Source organism: Aptenodytes forsteri, unplaced genomic scaffold, assembly GCF_000699145.1.
Source record: "Aptenodytes forsteri isolate BGI_AS27 unplaced genomic scaffold, ASM69914v1 Scaffold26, whole genome shotgun sequence".
Lineage (NCBI taxonomy): Eukaryota > Metazoa > Chordata > Aves > Sphenisciformes > Spheniscidae > Aptenodytes > Aptenodytes forsteri.
In genome coordinates this window covers 121443-142358 of record NW_008794125.1, presented here as the reverse complement: position 1 = coordinate 142358, position 20916 = coordinate 121443, and the positions used below count along the sequence as shown (strand labels likewise).

The window sequence follows — 20916 nt, the reverse complement described above, 5'->3', positions numbered from 1 at the left end:
GGGCCGGGGCGGGCGGGCGGCTCCCGCGGGCCCGACCGGAGCTCCGGGCCTGCTCCCCGGTGGGAGGCGGGTGTCACCCGGCATGGTGGCCCGGAGAGCTGACAGGGGCTCGTCCTCCTCCGAGGTTGTCTCGGAGCGCAAAAGGAGGGATGTCCGAGGGTGCCCCACCTGCGGCATAAGGGAGGTGACACAAACGTGCAGGTGGACGGAGATGAGAGTGAGCGTGGGGAGGTCTCGCTCTGCCCTCGGGCTCCCTGAATCCCTTCGTTTCCAAACCCGCATACAGCACTGATGTTTCCCACAGAGGTCTTGAAACTGTCTTCGGTTATGCTTATTGAATATCCTGAAACGTTATGGGCCGAGGAAACTAGAGATACAAAGAGATTAAAATCACTTTGATTTTAATTTGATTTTGATTAAAACTCTGTGATTGAGCAGCAGTGTTGTAGTGGTGAGACCACAACAGAAAAACAATAGCGCGCGCATCTTTTTCTTACCAGTTAAAAGGGGCGGGGGCTCATTCCAGTTGCTTTCTTCCAGTCCTAGCTTTTATCCGGGGGAGGTCGTTGAGGTACTGGAACAGTTCCTGCAGGAGGGACGGATTTCGGCTCTGATGTGGGAGGTCTGTCAGCAGCAAGCACAGGCTGGCTCACCTGAGGTGCAAGAGGCCCTGCTCAACAAGATTGTATGTTTGCCTGATCATGTGAGCAATAAACTCCAGGGGAAAAACCCACCAGTATTCTTCCCACAGAACTACTTTCCTCTCTTGGGTGGTGCAATTATCCAGGTGCTGCAAAAGATCTCCGATTCTCTAAGAGGTAAGATTGCAGGAAGACTGTGCTATAGAGATGACTCTTCTGAAGAAGTGTTTTGTGCATGGACCCCCTTGGCTGGTGCTTGAAATACAGATAATGGGTGTTGCAGAGCCTCACGTTCATCCTTCAGGCTGAAGTTTGTTGCGCTTAAAAGCATAAGATACCAGGAATGAGGAAGATGGCCGAGGCCTTTTAAAATCCCACTGAAAGCTGCAATCCTACGAGCTGTTAAATAGCATCATCAGTCTGTTGTCAAAGCTTAATTGCGGTCACTTGCTCTGTGCTGAAGTAATTGTATGGAAGATTTAAACGGCACTGAATGAGCCAGTGGCTTTGTTACCATTGTGTTAAAGCTGGACTGAGCTACTTTAGTCTTCTGACTCTCGCTGTGTATAAATAATAAATAATACCGGGTGCCGCTTTGTGCCTGAAGGCAGGTGGTGGAGGGAGGAAGAGATGATGCTTGAAGAGAAAAAGTTAATCTGTGTTTTCAGGCTTCGGTACTTGTAGACGTGTATGCACCTCCTTCTGAAGGTTGTTTGGAGGATGCTGGTGATGCTCTTGTTAAGCTTGTGTCTGTTTTATCCCAGGTGGCTTGGATTGCTCAATCTCTTTTGTTTCTCATGTCCTGGGGAAGGTATGCGTTCATGGGAGACAAAGTGAGTGGTTTACAATACTATTTTGGGGAGGGGTAAAGTCTGTTTTACTGTATTTAGTACGGAAGGATGACTGTGATAATGATCAACAGAGGGAGTGGGAGACTGACCAATTAATACTTTGGGGGTTTTGTAGGCTGCTTTCTGAGGCTACTCAACTACGTATCTGATAGATGTCGATCCTTTTCTGTCAGCCCACGTGAATGTGATCTGTTCTCTCAAAAATTGATGAGGTTATTAGCCTTCTCATCCTGCCATTTGGGGCATAACTGTTAAATGCTCTTCTAGTGCTTTTCATCCAGTGGTCTGAAAATGCCTTCTGAATACCAGTATAAATCACTGCCCATATGTAATAACCCTCTCATGTGAATACCCTTCAGTCTGGCTTTGCTTAGGACTTTGAAGCCACTGAATGCAGTAGTAGTTAACAGGGCTGGGGAAGAGGAGGAAAGATTTTCTAGCTGTTTACAGTGATGAGGAATACTTGCAAGTTCCTTAGGCTGCTTAGGTTAGTTCTTACCACAGGAACAACTTAGAAATGCAAACTGTACATTGTATTTCTTCATCTTGTAAGGATCTTGAAATTTGCAGGCTGACCTTGAGTACCATTGCACCAGTTCTGTCCATCTGGTGTATTTACCTGTTTTCTCTTCCACTTCAGAGGAAATTCTGAGCGTTTTGGTACCCCGCCTAACGGATCTCACCAAGTCAGACTGCATCTGGCAAAGAATATGCTGGCGATTGGTTGAATGTGTGCCAGACCGCTGGATGGAAGCAGTGGTCCTTGGTTTTGTGCAGAGAGCACCGGGGTAAGAGCTCTGTTTTCCTCCCTGATCCAGAGCAAAGGCTGGAATTTTTTCACAGATACTTGCAGAATCAGTTTCTGAAAGATGCTGGTGTGTGTGTTTGTGTAGGCGGTTTCTTAAAGTGCCATTTCCTGAGAGACTCTAGGGGTAAAGTAGTTGATTGTTCCCTCTCAGGCAGAACCTGCACCATTCCTTAAATACCTGTGTTGTGACATGCAGTGAAAAAACAAGTGAAAACATTCTTTGCAATTACTGGCTCATTCTTAAAGTTTAGAGGTGTTTTAGAGACTTTGTTGCAAATAGCTGCTCACAGAATTTCCTATGATTAGTAGCAACATGGCAGTAATTACATGGATTCCTAATGCTTTGCTATTGACCTGTCTTGCTAGGGCAGATACCTTGTCTAGGTTGCTGGGGAACCTGGTTGTGAAAAACAAGAAAGCTCAGTTTGTGGTGACACAGAAGGTGCTGCTCTTGCAGTATTGCCATACGGTAAGGGCTCTGCGTTGAACAGTGGTGTAGTAATGCCTGGTTTTCCCAATGTGTTTTTTAGCTGAGCTCCAGGTCTTCTTGAGTAAGATTTAACTCTTCACTCTGAAATCAGCCCTCAGTCTCTCTACATGTACCTGAGCTGTGCAGCTGTTCACTTACATCCCCTCAGCTGAACGTAATGAAGAGGGAGTGGTAAATGGTTGCTTTGAAATCATGGGATTCACCTGCTTTCTCAGGGTTGATGGCAATTAGCAGAATTACTGTACACTCTGGAACCAAATGGTTATTTGCACATAATTTCAGTTTTCTGGGGAGCTGGAGACATCTAGTTAATTTAGAATCTGAAAGAAGAGACTGAAGAAGCCATGACCCACCCTCAGGGATAAGAATTAGATTGAAGAGATGAGACAAAGACTTTTTTTTTTTTCCTGTGCACCTAAGTTGGTCACAAGGTGTTAGGAAGTGTTCTGTGGCTTGTGATGTTGTGAGAGATGTTCTCTAGATTTGCTGTGTTCCATGTTTGCCTGGGACTGTGCTGATCTGGTTTTGATGGTAAAAACGCTGTAGTGTATTCCTGTCCTGTTTTTCCATGTATTTCATCAGCAACTGCATGTGTGTGTTTGGTTGGGTTTTTTTAATTCGCTTACTTTTCTGTCTCTGAATGTTGTCAACCAGTCCCTCAGAATGAAAAGTTTAACATAGTGAAAATACACACTTGTGATTGCTGGATGGCAACTTTATGGCCAGTTAAAGCAAGACTCGTGGTTTTCGTTGCAGACTGCAGTGCTGCAGAACCTCCTTGGTTACCTGTCCCTGGATAGTCTTCGGCACGCCTTATTGATCAAAGTAAGGTTAAGTAACATTGTTGGTGAGGTATCTGATGGAAAAAAATTCTGCTGTGTGAGTGTGCGTGTGTGAATGTCTGTGGGGTGCAGCATTTTGGTACTTCTCTAAGACACTTTTGTTACTCTTCATGAGTGTGAGGGAAGCCCTACCATACCACAAGTCAATTGTGATTTACAAATAGAAGACTTTGTGCACTGCTGGTGTTAGTTTTTCATATTTAATTGGTAAATTGTCTTCCAAGTAGCAAAACTAATGAGGCTTGGATCCCAACAGATGTCCCGTGTCCTCCATCCTTCTCAGCTTCCTCTGTCATCCCCTAGTTGTGTGGGTGGGCAGATGGCAGCCAGTGATGAGGTTGGTTGAGCGCTGTCTGTGTGCCAAATGGTTGATGCTTCAGAATCATTCTCACCTACCTTTTCCTCAGTGGGGATGCAGGTATTTTCCCTCTCCAAGTCAGCAGCGTGATAGAATTTCTAGGAAATCTCTACTGTTTTGTCTTCTCCCCCCCCCCACTGGTTACATGTTCTGTTATTCTAATTATCTGGAAGTACTGGCAGCTATATAAGATTGGACTAAAATCGTATAACACCATACAATATCATATTGTTTTTTGACAATAATACGTATTGCTCTGCATATGATATTTATTACTTTTAAATAAAAAACCCCATTATATTTAACAATATACTAAACAAAGGTGGTGTGGAGTTCTCAGCTGGTCAAACACAGTACGTTTTGGGCCCTGAAATACAAAGTTAGCTCCGTTTGTATGGAGTGTAAAGTTCACTGGGAAGCATGAAGACCAAAGGACCATCAAAATATACAATGTGCTGTATGAAAGCACATTTCAAAAACGTGCTTCAAAACCAAGGTTGCTTCTGTGTAGAAAAGATCGATTTCAAGCCAACCTGAGTTCTCTGATTCAGGTGCTGCAAGAACTGTTGGAGACCTGGGGCAGCAGCAGTGCTGTGAAACACTCTCCACCTGAGCAGCAGCAGTATATTAGCAAGGCCATCCTTATCTGCCTCTCCCACCTGAAGGAGCCTGAAATCGAGAGCTGCAGAGAAGGTGAGAGAGAAGCAGGAGTTAGATTTGCTTAACAGAAGGTCTGACTGTGAGTAGAAAAATATCTTGCTTTGATCTATGGATAAACAAAACCTTCATCTTGGCAAACAGTGCAGCCTCCTGGGATCCTTTTTCTTTAGCACTGATATGATATAATTCCAAGTGCATAGATTTAAATTATAAAATTGGAGAACCATACCTTTGAACTAAGGTTCTTACCTGAACAGTGGTTTAGGAACCCTTAAGCTTTGTCACAGGAATATCAGGATTCACTCTGGGACTGGTCAGAGGAATGGTGTGATTTGCAATTTATAGGCTTACTGTTGGAGTGTGAGTAAGGCTTCAAAGTGGACAGGGGAAAGTACACCAAGGATAAAAAGTTGTTTGGTTGGACTCTGACTGTCCACGTGCATTCCTCTGTGTCATTCTGCTCCCCTCAGTGTGAGGTGAGTAGGGATAGTGAGTTACCGGCAAGGACCTCCTATTCTGTATTCACGCAGTGCGTAGCACATTGGGGTCCTGGTCCAAAATTTCCATTTCTGTTGCAATAAAAAAAATTTCAGTCCAATGTCTAGAGTTACTTCTCTGCGTGTGTGGCTTTTGGGGGGCAAGAAGGTTGACTTACAAGACCTGTTCATCTGTTTCATTCCAGAATTAATTCTTCTTTAGGGGGGAGTAAGTGACCTGTTACTAACAACACTGTAGTTTTTATAATCAGTTTTTTATCTGACAGGTGTTGCAAAGATAAGCTTTTCTGAGTTGAAGGAGGTCAGTCTAACAGCAGTAAGCCTTCCTGGTAGAGCTGGCAACCGTCATTCTCTGGGTTGAGAAATACTGGTGTTATCTGCCTGTTTCAACTTATCTTGGTGGTGAGGGAAATTTCTCCCTCCATGATTGTTGTACTGGTCAGAATTTGTAGCTTCCTCGAAACATGGCGTTTCATTTAAGTGGCTTTGAAGCACTCTAAAAACAAGCTAAAGGTTGACTTGACTTACCATTCTTTTTTGTTTCAGTGAAAACTGAAATATTCCAAATTTAGAATATATTGTAATGTTTTGTTGACTTTTGTACCCCATGAAAAAGCATGGGTTTATTATATTGGTGCTGAAGGGCAATACTGCCATTGCAGAAAGAGAAGTCACAGTTGCATGGGCCCTTTCTATCTTTCTACCCATTATTGGGTGGTGAGTGGCTAAAGATGCCTCTGAGGGAACTGGCATGAAGATGGATGTTTGTTTCTGTCATTGTTTCATGCACTGTATGATTTTTTTCAGAGCTTCTCACAAGCATGATGGAGGGCGTGAAATGCCACTTGGACAGCAATCTGCCACAAATACGGCGTCTGGGAATGATTGTGGCAGAGAGCATTAGTTCAAAAATAAACACTGATGGGCCTGTCTTGAAGTTTCAGGTGAAGGTTATTATGAAATTTGTGTCTGGTGTGCAGGGCTTAGAGGAAATAAAAGCTTTACACCAGATGATCCAGGGCATTATAGCAAGTTCTAACACATTATCTGGAAATAAGGGGAGGCAGCAACACTTTCAAAAAGAAAGGATATCTATTTACAAAAAACAATTGTATAGAAAATAGCCAGGTGGCTGAGAGTGACCTTAAGCGTGTAATCTGATGGCAAAGTTCAGGGTAACTGTTGGTAATAAAGGACTGCTATAGGATTATCACATTGCATGAGGGAATCGGAATCCGACCCATGGAAGTTGAGAGGGAACTTGAAACCTAAACCAGTGGTGAACATTCAGTCCCTGACACGGTGGGAAGACCTGCTGTGAGTTGAGATTTTCAAGATTGACATGGGGATATATGCTCTGCTATTTCCAGTAGAGTTTATAAGAATTATATGATTAAATCACATTAATTCTTTAAAAACCTGCATCATCCCTCATGTCACATTGCCATTTATTAAATGTTTTAAAGATTGTAAATGACATTCAGGCAAGGACTGATCAGGTACTGCTGTTAAATATAGGGACAAAGTTTGCATACGGCACAGATCACTATACAACATAAATACATTACTGCTGGCAGAACAGTGATTGAAACAAATGGGATTTGTGTAGGTTCATCTGCTCGTGATTCAGTCTTCATTTGCACACAGCAGAAGGGTCAAATGTTGAATGCTGGGCATATTTGCAATCAAACAGTGCAGTAACAGTTATTCTGAATGTCTAGTATGAAGAAGATGATGAAGCAAGAGAACTGAAGTCCCTTCTGGTACAGACTCCACCATTCTGTATTGGCCCCAGCCTTCCAGATGATGAGTAAGATATTGCTACTATTCATCTCCATGCCGTCTTTTTGCCCTTCTCCACACCTTTTGTTGAGTTACACACTAGAACTGTATACAGTATTCAAGATGTCTTATATATTCTTAAGCATTATAATGCACCTTATTCTTGCAATGCAGTGTAGTTATGTTAAATTCATAATTCAAATGGTAGTATGTATTAGAATTGCTTGTTTGGTAGCTGCACGTGGTGAAGCCATGCTGCAGGGGTCTTACGTGCCCCTGGGTAGAATCAAATGGGCCTTTCTGTTTGCTTCTGGGAAATCTGGCGTTTGGGCCATATGCCCCAGCCCATTCACCCGTGACAAAACTCTGGCATATCTGTCAGTCCAAAGACTGGTTGGTTGGTGCTCTTAACTTCCATAGCATCTGCTGAGGCTCTTTCAAGCACTTAGTTTTATCAGCAGATGAATGAAGCACTTCATGTTATTAGCAAATGAAGCTGTTCAGCGCTCCAGTGAAATACAGATTTATTGCTCCCATTTTAGGGGCATAATCAGTGTAGACAACTGTTTGAGACAGCATTTGAGAAGCAGAGAGATGAAAGGACAATGCCAAAGTCCACAGAAATAGGTATAGAGACAGAAAAAAAATTCTCCATTATTGTATTCATCCCCCTAGTAATGGTTAAAGATGTTTCTTCCCCATTTGTTCAGTTTCATTCACAGCTTCAAATATGGTGCAGGCCAGCGTGATCCACTCATCACAGATGAGTCTCTCCTTAGCAGTCCTAGGTATAAGTTACTGCAGGGGGAGCACAACAAATTAGCTAGCTTAATTTTTGTTATCCATTGCTCTTCTGTTAAGAGATTCTGCTTCTCTTCTCCCCTCACCCCATTCTCCTTCCCAGGACTTTGTTCCTTGTGTCAGCCAAGCTAAGTGGGAGACTGCAGCAGAAATCATTATCTGTCATTCTGTTTAGGCAGCAAGGGTTGATGGTGTGGGTAGTTTCTTGCCTGTGAATAAAGACTGTTACTTTATTGGTTTTAATACTTCTTGTTCCTCACAGCAGGAATGAGAAAGCAGATGCTGCACTGCCATTGGTATTGGAAAGTAACAAGAAATCGCATACAGCAGCCCCTGTGGTGCCAGATGAGGAGTCGGATGCTGAGCTTGACAGGTACAGGGCAAGAAACTGGTAGGAAATGGAAAATAAATGGCAGGTTCTTAAGAGCAGACATGGGGAGCAGGGAGCTATCAGTAGCTGCATTTCTTGGCAAATCTTGTGCTTTCTGACCTTGTTCAGCTGAGTGGTATGCAGCAGAGTGGGACTTTGTGTAGGAAATTGCACACAAGTATGTTAGTCAATAATTTAAGCAAAGCCTATGTCATGTACAACCATTGTATTTATTCCATTTGACTTAGATACGTTTCCTGGAATTATGGCTATATCTACCCACCCATTTTAATAGTGGACCTGTGTTATTCTGTCACTTTACCAGTGTATATAAAGAAATCTCAAGAACCAGCTTCTAGTCTCTTGGTCACCTGACTCCTTCCTGCACTTGACCAGGAGACCCAGTTCCAGATCTGGTCACAGAACTGCTCTTTCACTGAGCTTCAGAGTAATTCACAGAACTTCCTAAGGAACCCTTTCAGGCTAGGCTTCAGCAGTGCTGCTGGATGATGCAAGAGTGATGGTGTTATGACAATGTGTGCTGGTTCTTTCCCTTGTGTGGATAGCTGGGGAAAGGAAGAACATCTATACCCCATAGACTAACTCCTGCCTTTATTTCTTTTACAGTGATGATGACCTCATCCCTTATGATATGTCAGAGGATAAAGAGCTAAAGACTAAGGCTCCTGTGTATATCCGAGACTGTATTGAAGGTAGGAGATTTTGGACTGAGTCTTTATCTGTTTCTTACTGGTTTTGGGAGAGTGATCTCTGTGTAGGTTTATTTTTTTCTGAGCTAATTTGGAGAAGCTGTAGGATTTCAGTAATCTGGGCTCAAGTGTTGAACTGTAATTTCTGAGTAATTTCAATTTAGTTCCTAATGCTGGTCATGTGCTGGGTCAGTGATATCTGCCCATAACAAGACAAACTATTGGCAGAAGAAAGTTGGGGGTATATAGCCAAGCACAACCATTCTGTTAATAGCTTTTGTTTGTTTTTTGATTGCCTTCAGTTCTGACAGGATCTGAAGATGTGGACAAATGGGAAGCTACAGTCAAGGCTCTTGAGACCTTGGTTCGAAAGAATCCAGCAGCAACAAGAGAGGTGAAGTAGTATGAGCTAGGTTACCAGTGGGCTGTAATACAGGATTAGCACTTTGCCCTCGTGAGGAGACTAAACATACCAACAGAGTAGCAGGCCAGGGAAATGTGTACCTGGATTTAAAGCTTTCAACTTGGGAAGGGAAATAGAAGGAAATAGTTGCTTTGGAGGTGAGGCTACAGAGCACAAAGGAACAAAGAAGCAGGCAAAGGTGCTGGCAACAGTATGGCATTCAGCAGCTCCAGCACTGAAAATGAAATGCATTGCAAGTAGAGCTTGCCAATAACATGAGGAAGCAGAGGAAGCCCCATGCTTTGTGCTGGGCAGACAAAAAATTAGAAATGCAGTTTACAGAGCAGCCACAAATTCCACAGACCAATTGATTTTAATTTTGGATTTAATTGATTTTGAATTGAAATTGAGTTTGTTATTCCCAACAAAAAGGGAGATAAAAATCAAATGGACTTTCCCTCTTTGCTTGTACAAGCATAGTGTCTTCCAGAGGGAGTAGTTGGATTGTACTGCTCAGGTGAGAGGAACTTGGAACAAGGTCACCGGTGTGATGAGTGCTCACCACCACTTGTTAGTGAACACTTGAAGGTGGCAGAGATACAGGCCTCTGCGAGCTGAGAAAGGGAAGGGGTGTAGTCTGGTAAACAATGCACAATCTGGTGCTGCTCATCAGACGTGTTACTGAACTGGATGGGCTTTGGGTGTATTTTGGTACTTTGGGTGTACTGTACCCTTTTCCCCATTAGTTATAGTGACAAGTCCTCCTTATATCATGATGCCACCACTTGTCCAAAAAGCCAAAGTGAATGTGAACAGAGAAATCAGCATAGGGGTTTGTTCAGTGTTTTGAGCAATCTGTCTTGATGGCATTTAGCTTAATGTGTTTTCTTTCCCTCCTAAGTAATGGACATGTTGCCTATATTCCATACTCTCATTGTCTTTGCTTAAACATTAGAAATGGAAAATGGATGCTGCTGTGTAAATCCTGTGAGAAAGAAAACACCTGCAGGGATTTGATTCCTTTTTTCATATTTTGAGCAGGTTAGCATGGAGCTGGCAAAAATACTATTGCATCTGGAGGAGAAGACCTGCATTGAAGGCTTTGTGGAGCTCCGTCAGAGAGCTCAAGTAGCTGTTTTAACCACAGATCCAATACCTGTAAGTCCCTCTTACTGCTTTCCTTTTTCTAGTTGAGGCACAGGCAAAAATTTAAGCAGCTGAAGTCTCTTGCTAGCTTGATAGAATCAGCTATCGGAGTGTGGTAGAATAGCTAGTTTGTGTCTGACAGCATTTATGCAGAGATGGGCTATGTACTGAAAAATCTGCAATGGATGACTAAACAACAGGAAAGAGAAAACTGTCAGAGCTGTAACGGACTGGAGGAACCGTTTGGAGACTGTTAGTATGAGTATACCTGACAAGGCAAATTAGATAAGGACTTGTTGCACTGAAAGGACATTGTTTCACATAGAGGGAAGCTGAGGAACAAAGGGCTTCTCTAGAAGAAGATTTGACTGGTGATTGTAATCATAGAATGGTTTGGGTTGGAAGGGACCTTTAAAGATCATCTACTTCCAACCCTCCCTGCCGTGGGCAGGGACATCTTTCATTAGATCAGGTTGCTCAAAGCCCCGTCCAACCTGACCTTGAACACCTTCCGATGATGGGGCATCCACAACTTCTCTGGGCAACCTGTTCCAGTGTCTCACCACCCTCATAGTAAAGAATTTCTTCCTTATGTCCAATTGTCAGTTTAAAACCTTTACCCCTCATCCTATCAGTACAGGCCCTGGTAAGAAGTCTCTCTCCACCTTTCTTATAAGCCCCCTTTAAGTATTGAAAGGCTGCAATAAGGTCTCCTTCGAAGTGCCAAAGCTGCCGTGGCAGTTGTTTGGGTACCTCTGCATAGGAGGGAGAGAAGAATGGCAAAGTCCCATTTGTCATTTTCTCCCTTTGCAAGAATCTAAAGTGGAAGTGTCTGAGTTTCCCCTGTTTGCACAGCGTGTCTCTTCCCTTCTCTTGGAGGCTTGTTGTTAACGAACAGGAAGCAGGACTCCTTCTGAAACGGAGTGCTTTTAGAATTAGTGGGAAGGCTGTTTCCAGCCTGGGTTTGTGTTCATTGCGCCTTGATTTTTTTCTGTACAGGTAGCAAAGTACTTGACCTCCCAATTCTACTCTCTGAACTACAGTCTTCGTCAGCGCGTGGACATTCTCGATGTAAGCACTCTTCTCTTCAGTTCCCACTTTCCTTGTGTCTTTGTTGCACCAGTGCTGTTCCCCTGAGATGTAGTGGGGTTACCTTTTATTCCTCGTAGGAGGAGGCAGAGGCATGGGAATCTCTTACGTTAGTATTTGTGCCTGACATTCCCCTCTTGTTCATAACCCTGCTACACTCCAATTATACAGCGATCCTTCCCCACAGAATGCAAAACACGTGATGGTCATTTGCTTAGGAGAAGCCACTGTTTCCTAACATGTCATCCGTCTGTTACATCTTCACTTTCTGAAAGACAGCAATCTGCCTGTGACTCCTTCTACATCATTTCACTTACTGGGTCTGAAGAAGGAGCCACTGTTCTGTTTAGGGCTAAGTGACCAAGTGCTTGGTCAGTACCTCAGAGCCAATTGGTTGGTTGGGGGTCAGTGAACTTGCTGTTCTTCGTTCTAAACCTATTGTGCCTTTCTGCCTTGTTGTTCCTATCAGTTTGGGTGCAGGTAACTCTGTTGCTGTTGTTCCCTAGTACCGGGATTACCCCTTTTTAACAGAACCTCCCTCTTTTTCATCTAGGTATTGGTTTTGGCAGCTCAGGAACTGTCCTATCCCAAATCCCGTGGGAAGACCAAGCATTCTGGTGCCCAAAAACCTTGTATCCAGCTGCTTCCTGGAAGTGACAGCTCTAAGGACTGGAGAAGAATTGTTGATGAGAGGATCAAAAGCAAGACTCGGAGATTTGCTACGGTGAGGCCAGGGCAGAAACAAACTGAAGTCAAATCCAGCAAAAATAGGGACGCTAGGAGTTGCTGTAGTTCTGTCCAGAAAGAGCAAAATACCTGTGAAATTGGCCCAAACCAAAGGAAAGGCTGTGTAACTTCCGGCAGGGAGAGGAAAATAAACCTCGAACTCCTTGCCTTGCATTGAGGGATAGTTGTTGCTGTTCTATGCTTGTTCTGAGCTTGTCTGGCCACTGCAGGGAGCTGTGACTGCACCTCACAGATCCCAGAGCCTCTTCCATCAGACTAGCTGCCTCTGGACTGGACTGTCTCAGCCTTCCTATTTTTCAGGGAGATAAATTGATGCCAGTTTCCTAGTTCCCAGAACTCCCCTGTGGTTCATCCCGGAGAACTTGCTTTCCAAAACTCCTTTATCCCTTGCATGTTCTTGTTTCTTATATCTAACCCAGCAGTACTGAGCTATATTGTACTGAAATATTTAGATGTGTGAAAGGATCTGAAGTGCGAAGTGAGCCATCCAGTCTGGAAACGAGTAGCCATAGGCATACAAGCGAGCAGTGGCTGACAATGGGATGGCTGCAAGGAACCCGTAGTCTTGACAGTGTCCAGTGAAGTGGAAGAGTCAGAGGCTGCATCTTGTGTTTTAGACTTCATTTTTCTCTTGGACAGGGTCAGTCTCAAGTGGAACTGGCTTCCGGCCCAAATGAGTTCAATTCTGTTGCTGGGCACTTCTTTTTTCCATTGATTCAGCACTTTGACAGGTGAGTGTGAACACCTTGGGATGTGGGCCTGGCAGCTGCCAGAGTGAACCTTTCTGCTTGTTCTGCTTGCCTCAGAACAGCAGGCTAAAGCCCAGAAGCTGTGCAGGAGTCCAGTGACACCACACTGATGCGTGGCTCGTGCATAAAGCTTAGAGAGGAGGGGTTTGTGGTGTCTTGGACTTAGCCTATGAAGTCTTGTTGGGCAGGAGTATGCAAGACCCTACAGAAGTGAAGATACATTATGAAGAATAACCTGTCAGCAGGTACACAGGTGGATGATTTTGGCAGTACCAAACCAGTTGCCTTGGCTGACCCTCTGCCTTGGGAGGTTCACACAAAACCGCAGAACTCAGACTGCAGTCTTTAAACAAAGTTAACTCTGTCTCAGGTTTGGGCCTGTCACCTGGACTGGTTCTTGTGACCACGTTATAGAACACAGGACACAGTTTATTGTCAATCACTTAAGTCTTTGCTTACCTAAGGAAGGCTGAGTAATTCATTCCCTGAGAATCAAGATTCTTGTAATACCAGTCTTAATGGTTTGTTTCTAACAGCTAGTGGTGCTAGCTTTTGCATGCAGTTCTTTCTAAGTAAAGCCTGTTGGTAGAATAAGTGATACCTGCTATAAGAGTAGAGGATATTACTGGTCTGGGAGCAAAGATGAGAGCAAACACCTGTGGCCTGTGTTAAACTGGGAATGACTGTATAATGATTGTTGTCATAGGGATTCAGGCTTGGGGGGGACAAGTTGCCTTGCATAACCACCCCAACTGTTCCAAAGATGCACTGATCAGCCTTCTCACTGCTACAGGATTGTGTATCTTGCACTTGCAGGCCTTTGACAACATTTGATCTCCTGGGGGAAGATTACTTTGTCCTTGGAAGACTGGTCCACACTTTAGCAATCCTGATGTACTTGGCTGTCAACACTGTGGTAAGAAAGGCTGCATGAGCTTGCAGATAGCAGGAGAGACTTCCAGCCTGGGAACTCAGAGGTGTCTTCTGAAATAGCAGGCCCCAGAGCACACTGCTACACTTAGACTGGCAGCAAGTTTGAGTTGCATGTGCTGAGAAGTTGCGAAAGGGGCTGGGAAAAAATGGTCAGAAAAGAAACATGGGATTCAAGACACCCCTGCACTATTTTTTACTGCTTCTGGTAGAAAAACTATCAACTTCTGTGGGAGGTTAGGCACATCATTTCACTCTACTGCGTAAGTTTCCTCATCTGTAAAATAAAGTTAATTGTAACCCTGATCTTCACAACAGTGTATCTCAAGGTCCAGTTCTGTAGAGTGGTGTGAATGTGAAGGTATTCAGTCTTCCTGTCATAATCCTGTTTTGCAGGCAGTTACTGCGATGGGAAAGGCACTGCTGGAGTTTGTTTGGGCTCTGCGTTTCCACACTGACTCGTGAGTTGTAGTTGTATGCTTTCATTTTTAAAGATCAGCTGCGAGCTGGTCTCCAGCCATGGTTTGTCTTTGTCTAAGACTGACACCTGACTGAGAATGTCAGTGACTGAATCCACTAACTCTATGCTCTCCTCCAGCCTTGTGTTCTTATGAGTGAGTATTGCAAGAATATGTAATGAAGGCATTGCTTTAATGTTAGACCAACATATGAACTTGGCTAGTGTCTTCTAGCGTGGAGATACAGTCATTACCTATAGAAAGCATGACAAATTTCTTGATCAACTATCCACGTCATAGTTTCATCTATGTTTACTCGGGGAGCTCAGAAAACTTTAGATTCAATTCCAGCATTCAACCCTGGAAAGATTAAGACATGTAGCCAAAATGCTGTGAACACCCAGTTTCTGTTTTGATCTCAGACTTGTCCAGGACTCTGAATTATACTAGACTCCCCGAACCACAGCGTGGCAGGGGGTTTGTATGTGGGCACTCTGCTAGCTGGTGCATGATTACACTCCTAATCAGTAGCAATATGGCAAAAGTCGTCATAATCACAAACATTTGAAACTGGAGAACCCCTGAGGTGAGGAAATCAAGGTAGAGCACAAAGTTGCAGGTTCTAACCAGTTCTGTCTTTCTCCAACAGGTATGTGCGCCAGGGTCTTTTGTCCTGTATCTCCTCCGTGCTCCTCAGTGTCCCTGCGGAGCGTCTTCTGGAAGACATGACAGAAGAGCTTTTGGAGGCTCAGTCCTGGCTGGGAGGTAAGGTGTGGTGGCGTACGCCAGTGTTTTTCTGGTTAGTGGTGCAGTCTTTGTGCAGCATCTCTTTGTGATGGTAGCAGTAATGTCCTAGTGTTGTGCACCAGAGATTTGCATGATAAGCATATTTATCGCTTGCTTCTAAGTTTAGGGCAAATACCAGACCACACTGTGTGCTGTACAGATGTATTACCGAGGTATCTAAAGCATAAGCTGAGCGCTGTGTATGGCATTTCAAAGTGTGACTATCCTCACCTTCCAGGCCGACCAAAATAATCCCAAAGTGTATTATGTGCCCTCTTTCTCTGTGTAAGCGTCCAACCACCCACCTCATGAAGCTGCAGAAAGTATTGTCGTATTGCATATTACATCCAGGCAGCGACTTTGACCAGCAGTAACATACAGGGCTTGTATGGCCCGTTTACACCATGTGCACAGAAGGCGGGTTTTGTGAGTGCTAAAAATAGGAGGAAGAAGAGCATGGCCCCATCTCCTAACTTCCTATTGCTGATGGAAAGAACAACCTATGAAAGACAGCAAATGACTTTACATGCTGCACCCAACGCATCTTGCATCAACACAAGATGTTTGTGGGTTCTGGTAGACTGGAGCTGCACAAATTGGTGGTCAGGTATCGCAGTGTGCTGGAAGTACAAGAGGAAATAACGCTGTGTGCCTTGTAGCTCTGAAGCTTCCACTGTATGCTGAGTGGACCTCATGTGAGTCCCTGGCTTTCCTTCACCATTCTCACTCTTGGCGAGTTGGCTTCCCACAGGGAGCAGGCAGGAAGCGACACTGACACAGCGGCCTCTGATCCTTGCAGGTTGTGGAGGTCTGTGCCCTTCAAAAGGAAGAGAGCTGCCTTGTGGGGCCAAAAAATTTACTTTTCGCATGGCATGGTGTGCTCTGAGGAATCTGCTTGTCTCTGCAGTTAACACTGCTATTGCCAAGTAAAGCCTTTCCAGGAATGTTATAAATGTATTTTCAGCATGAGGGTCTGCGTAATCTGTCTTTAATGAGTTATTTTTGGAAGGAGGAGGATGACAGAGCTAGTAGCATCTTTTTATGCCTGTAGGTAGACTAATAGCCATCTCTTTGCACGTAGTGCTTTTGCGTGAAAATTGCATGGTAGATCCTGGTGGGAATGAGAGCAGGGTAAGATCACCGTTGTGTGTATAGTAGAGAAGGGGAAATTGTTGTAGGAGCCATTCAGAAACCTTAAAGAATACAACTCAGCTCCACGTCTGGTCAGGTGTGATTTAAGTGCAATTTAAAAGGGCTTCTAGAGCTGCTTCCTGAAACACAGCAGCTTCGTGGGCTATGCCTTTGCTATTTGTTGTACGATTGTTGGTAAAACAGCTATCACAGGGAGGCACTGGGCTCCTCCTTGCTGCTCCAACAGGTGAAGTCAGTCACTAGAGACCTACTTTTGTGACTGAATTGTGGTTTTGAGCTAGCGGACTTGCTGTTGGTTCATGACTCTTCCAGACAAGATTTGCAAGAGGTGTCATGTATTAGCTCTACTGCTGTAGCTGGGAAAAATGACAAGCTGTCAAGCATGCAAGCCTTCTACTACCATGCCTCATGGCCAGGAGAAGTCACTGCTTTGGGTTTCAGCTTAAAGCGTCTACCTTTCTCCTGCTATGGCTAAAGCACAATGAGGAACAGTGGGCTAGAAAATGTTATCCATGAAACATTTAGTAGAAATCTACAAATCTGTTCCAGTTTCCATATCACAGCCTATGCAGATCGCTGTAGTTCATCGTGTGAATATGACTGACTGTTCCTGCCCTTCAGCCTTTGGGCTGTAACTAGAACTTTTTCCCATTAGAAAGTGTTCACAGTGTGGTGTAAGAAACTACTTCAGTCGCTGTCATGGTGCTGTCTACTTAGTGGATGCTTTGGGACATTTCTGCTGGGGAGAGAGGCTAGGATCCACCTTGTACTTGTCTGTCATTGCCCTTAATGCCATGCTGGACCTACTACTGAGTAGCCTAATCTTTCCCGGGGGAGGGAGGGAATACCTAAACATTTCTAGGAAACAGTTCCTTTGATTCCTCAGCAGCTGCCTTTGAGGGAATTCCCCACCCCCTGCAAGTGCTGTAGAGCTATGTCATAGGTAAGTTTGTTTTATGTAAGGACCTGAATGAGACTCTGGTGCCCTGTGCCTCCCTTCCAGTGGCAGCAGTTCAAGGTCCATGCTCATGGCAATTAGAAACAGTGCCAACATCAGTCTCTTAGCTTTTGAGATTGTACTAAGCTGTCTTGTAACCTCCCCCTTTTTGCCTTCTGTAGAGGGAGTATGGAAACACCATCGCGAAGCTCTCCCCGAGGTTATAAATAGCCCTACTCTATCTGAATGAGTCATGTGTTTGGGCTGACAGTACTGGGCTCTGAGCACACTGCTTGTGCGTACAGGATATCCTTACACAGACTCTCTGCTCTTCCAGGCTCCCCCTGCTCAGACATCCTGCGTGCATCCTGGCTTTTACTTTGCAGGCCTGTTAAGGGCCCCTGAAATAACAGCTGCTGGAAGCAGCTTCATGCCCTCCCTTACATGCTGCATAAAGTGTGAAAGAACTACTAGTTTATCAGAACGCTGACCACTCAGAACAGAGCATGTGTTGAAACTTGGGGCCTGCCTCTTTCTTTCCCCCATTTGAAGGGCAGCGTGACCACAGATTTCAGGAGGGAGCACCGAGCGTTTGTTTAGATTGCAGGAATTGGCAGAATGGAGACTTTAGGCTTTTGAGTAAGCGGATTTCTAATTGCAAACTGCATTCGTGCTAGTAGATCAGCTGTAGAAAGGTTATGTATAGCTCAAGGGCACAAGTATAAATTCTGGCATGGAGGTTATCCCATGGAATGCAAGGTCAGTTAGTTTCTGTAGTGTTTCAACCCACGTTTGTTTAGATTGCAGGAATTGGCAGAATGGAGACTTTAGGCTTTTGAGTAAGCGGATTTCTAATTGCAAACTGCATTCGTGCTAGTAGATCAGCTGTAGAAAGGTTATGTATAGCTCAAGGGCACAAGTATAAATTCTGGCATGGAGGTTATCCCATGGAATGCAAGGTCAGTTAGTTTCTGTACTGTTTCAACCCAACTGACTATCTGTTTCTGCTACAAGAATGAACTGTGAGCTTGTCACGTGAACTGTCACGTGTTACAGTCGGGGCTTAGCTAAACTCATACTGCTTAAGATGGTCAAGTGTGCGCATCTTTGCCTTCTGGTCTAACATAATTCCTGCAAGTGCTGATGTCCAGCCCAGACTTTGTTGCATTTGCTGTTGCGTTTAGTGCTGTTCTGTGAGGGTCAGTGAAACAGTAGAGAAGTGTTAGGTGAAGGGTGGTTTTTCCCATTTTCCAGCTAAGAGTGGCTTCTTCTTTTACAGATGTGGTGGAGAAAGATCCAGATGGGGACTGCAGGAGGCTGGCCTTGCAGAACTTGCTACTAATGGAGAACCTGAAAAAGAAACTCAAAACTGTCCCTTCCTAGCTGAAGGGTAAAAGAAATGACCTTTACCTCATACTCTTGCCAGCTGGATGTGTGTAGGCACTGCTGGGGCCTCTTCAGCAGTCACCTGGCTGGAGGAGAGGAAGAAGGGGGGAAGGGTACAGAGCTGTAAGCCAGCGAACCTGACTTGACATCTGGACTTTGTAGTGGGGGCCAATTTAGTGAGCTATTGCTATCCGGTACGGAGTGTACAGATGCAGGAAGGTAGGCTAGCACTGCCATCCTCCCCACACCTCCCCAGCCCCCACCCCCGGCTATTTATAACCTTGGCAGGTTTGAGTGCTCTGCTAAAAATACAGGGAAGATCTCATAGCAGACTTCTTGTCAGAAAAACAGGAGGGTTGGAGAGGTCCACTTACCTCCCAGGGATAGGTCTGCGATATGCCGATAACAAAGGCTCCCGTGTCTTCTAGCAGTCAGCGTTTGGTGGAATAGTTACTGGTCTGCTGTTCGGAGGGGTGGCATGGTGTAGGGAGTGACACTGCCAATGAGACGCAAGAACCGAATAGCTACACTGAAGTTCTGAAAATGTGCCAAACCGTAAAGGCTTGAGCTAGAGCTGTGCTGTGGTTAGGAAGGAACAAAGCAGGAATTCTTTTTGTATAATCTTAGTACAGAAATAAGTTTCTATTAAAGGATAACTAATGTCCAGATTTTGACCTTAAAATCTCCCTCCACCCTTCTTCCCTGAAAGCATACAATTTAAAAACTTCATATTCACACCAAGTTTTGAAGCAAGTCACAAAACAGGAGGAAGAAAAATCACTCTAAGCAGAAGGGCTAGTTGGTATGAAATGTATGAGAGTGGCTTTATAAATACACCTTCGCGGGGCAGGGGAACAGGCTTAAAGGTGAGCAAAGCCTTGGTTGCTTATGTTGGGCTTCACTTCTCGTGGTCTTACTTGTGCCAGGGAAGAAATTTGCATCCTAAAGTCTGACTAGTACAGAGTAGCTCGACGTAACTGTGGTGTTTGGAAAAGAAGCTTCACAGTGAGAAAGAAGCTTCGCTGGCTCAAAGTGACCCTGCTTGAGCAGGGAGGATTGGACCAGATGACCTCCAGAGGTCCCTCCCAACCCCAACCATTCTGTGATTCTGAGGTTTAGTCCAGATTTCTGTAAGTGGTAGCTCTAGCCTGCATGACCCTATGGTGTATTTAAATGCAAAAGCTCTGGGTTGGGGGAAGTCTCCATTCTGCAGTAGGGGAGAAGTTTGACTTTTACCCAAGCTCCTACCCCAATGGGACAGAGATTGTTTTCAGAAGCTCTGACTTCTAGGGAACAACAAATAAGTTAGCACCTTAGCAGATCAAAGTTGTACTTGAAAATTTTGTCAACTCAGGATTTTCCACCTCAGTTACTCAGCTCTTTTTTGTACTCGGAAAAAGGCCTGCAGTTACAATATGCAGTTCTTGTTGGGTTCCCCCCCCCCAGATTTATTAAAATACTAAAACCAGCTTCATTACAGGATATACATGTGAATCTTTGTATGTAGTGTTTGAGATAATACATTAACTTCAATACTGTTGCTTGTACAGTCAAGCAGGAGGAATAAATTTCTTGGTAATAACCAAAAAGCCTTGTTGCAGCAGTGTGTTGACTGATACGTGACCCCTAATGAGGACAGAACAAATGACCTAGTATTAAAGTCAACTTTGCGTTTGGTAAGTGTAAGTTGTCAAGGGTCCTCCACCTCGTCAGCCACTTCTTCCTCCACCTCCTTGTTCTCCACGCTGCTGTGGCGAATTTGCTCTGGAACCAGGGTTCGGCTTACGGGAATGCCTACTCCTCGGTGAACTGCCTCAATGGTCTGCTGAGTCACGTAGTAGCTCAGGTTCATGGGTGGAACTCTTTTCTGCATCTCTTCCAGATACCGGTGAGCCTAAAGTAACACACAGGGATCGCTGTTACGGGGGGGGTGCTGCTTACAAGAGTCCCAGCAAAACGGTGAAAAGCGTCCACCCTTAGCGCGTGGCTGAGCTCTTGACAGGAGCCAGGAGTTGTAGCCTTTGCGAACGTGATGGCCTTTCACAGTGACTTGTGTCAATTCTAACTTTTTCAGTTTAAAAAAGAAGGGGTCTCAAAGGCTGGTTTTACATTCTCCTGATAGCTAAAGCACTGTCAAAACAACACGTGAAAAATAAGGTTAATCAGCACAGCTGGAGAAGTTAGCACTTGGCAGCCTTATCTTTCATAATCAAGCAGGTTACGGTTTAGTCCAAACGCTGGCGCGTGTGTGGCACTTCTGCCCTGAAGCAGTGATTCACCGTTTCCTCAAATGACTGCAATTTCAAAATTTTCTTTTCTTCTT

The 20916-nt window shown here is 44.5% G+C and overlaps 2 protein-coding genes across 2 annotated transcripts in view; one reads left to right on the top strand and one right to left on the bottom strand.

Annotated features, from left to right (window-relative positions):
* Nucleotides 1-82: 82 nt before the first annotated feature.
* TELO2 (telomere maintenance 2) lies at nucleotides 83-20282 on the top strand. The gene is made up of 20 exons (XM_019471496.1): nucleotides 83-217; nucleotides 527-818; nucleotides 1406-1474; nucleotides 2133-2280; nucleotides 2667-2769; nucleotides 3547-3615; nucleotides 4542-4683; nucleotides 5955-6091; nucleotides 6869-6957; nucleotides 7993-8103; nucleotides 8728-8813; nucleotides 9113-9204; nucleotides 10255-10371; nucleotides 11359-11430; nucleotides 12002-12172; nucleotides 12835-12926; nucleotides 13761-13860; nucleotides 14271-14335; nucleotides 14982-15097; nucleotides 18487-20282. The coding sequence occupies exons 1-20, from the start codon at nucleotides 83-85 to the stop codon at nucleotides 18588-18590; spliced, it is 2310 nt and encodes a 769-aa protein (XP_019327041.1). The 3' UTR covers nucleotides 18591-20282.
* The window catches only part of IFT140 (intraflagellar transport 140), a 96388-nt gene continuing 95512 nt past the window's right edge, over nucleotides 20041-20916 (bottom strand). Inside the window, exon 30 of the mRNA XM_019471494.1 lies at nucleotides 20041-20487. Within this exon, the coding sequence (XP_019327039.1) occupies nucleotides 20284-20487 (204 nt within the window). The 3' untranslated portion in view covers nucleotides 20041-20283. The remainder of the gene's footprint in view (nucleotides 20488-20916) is intronic.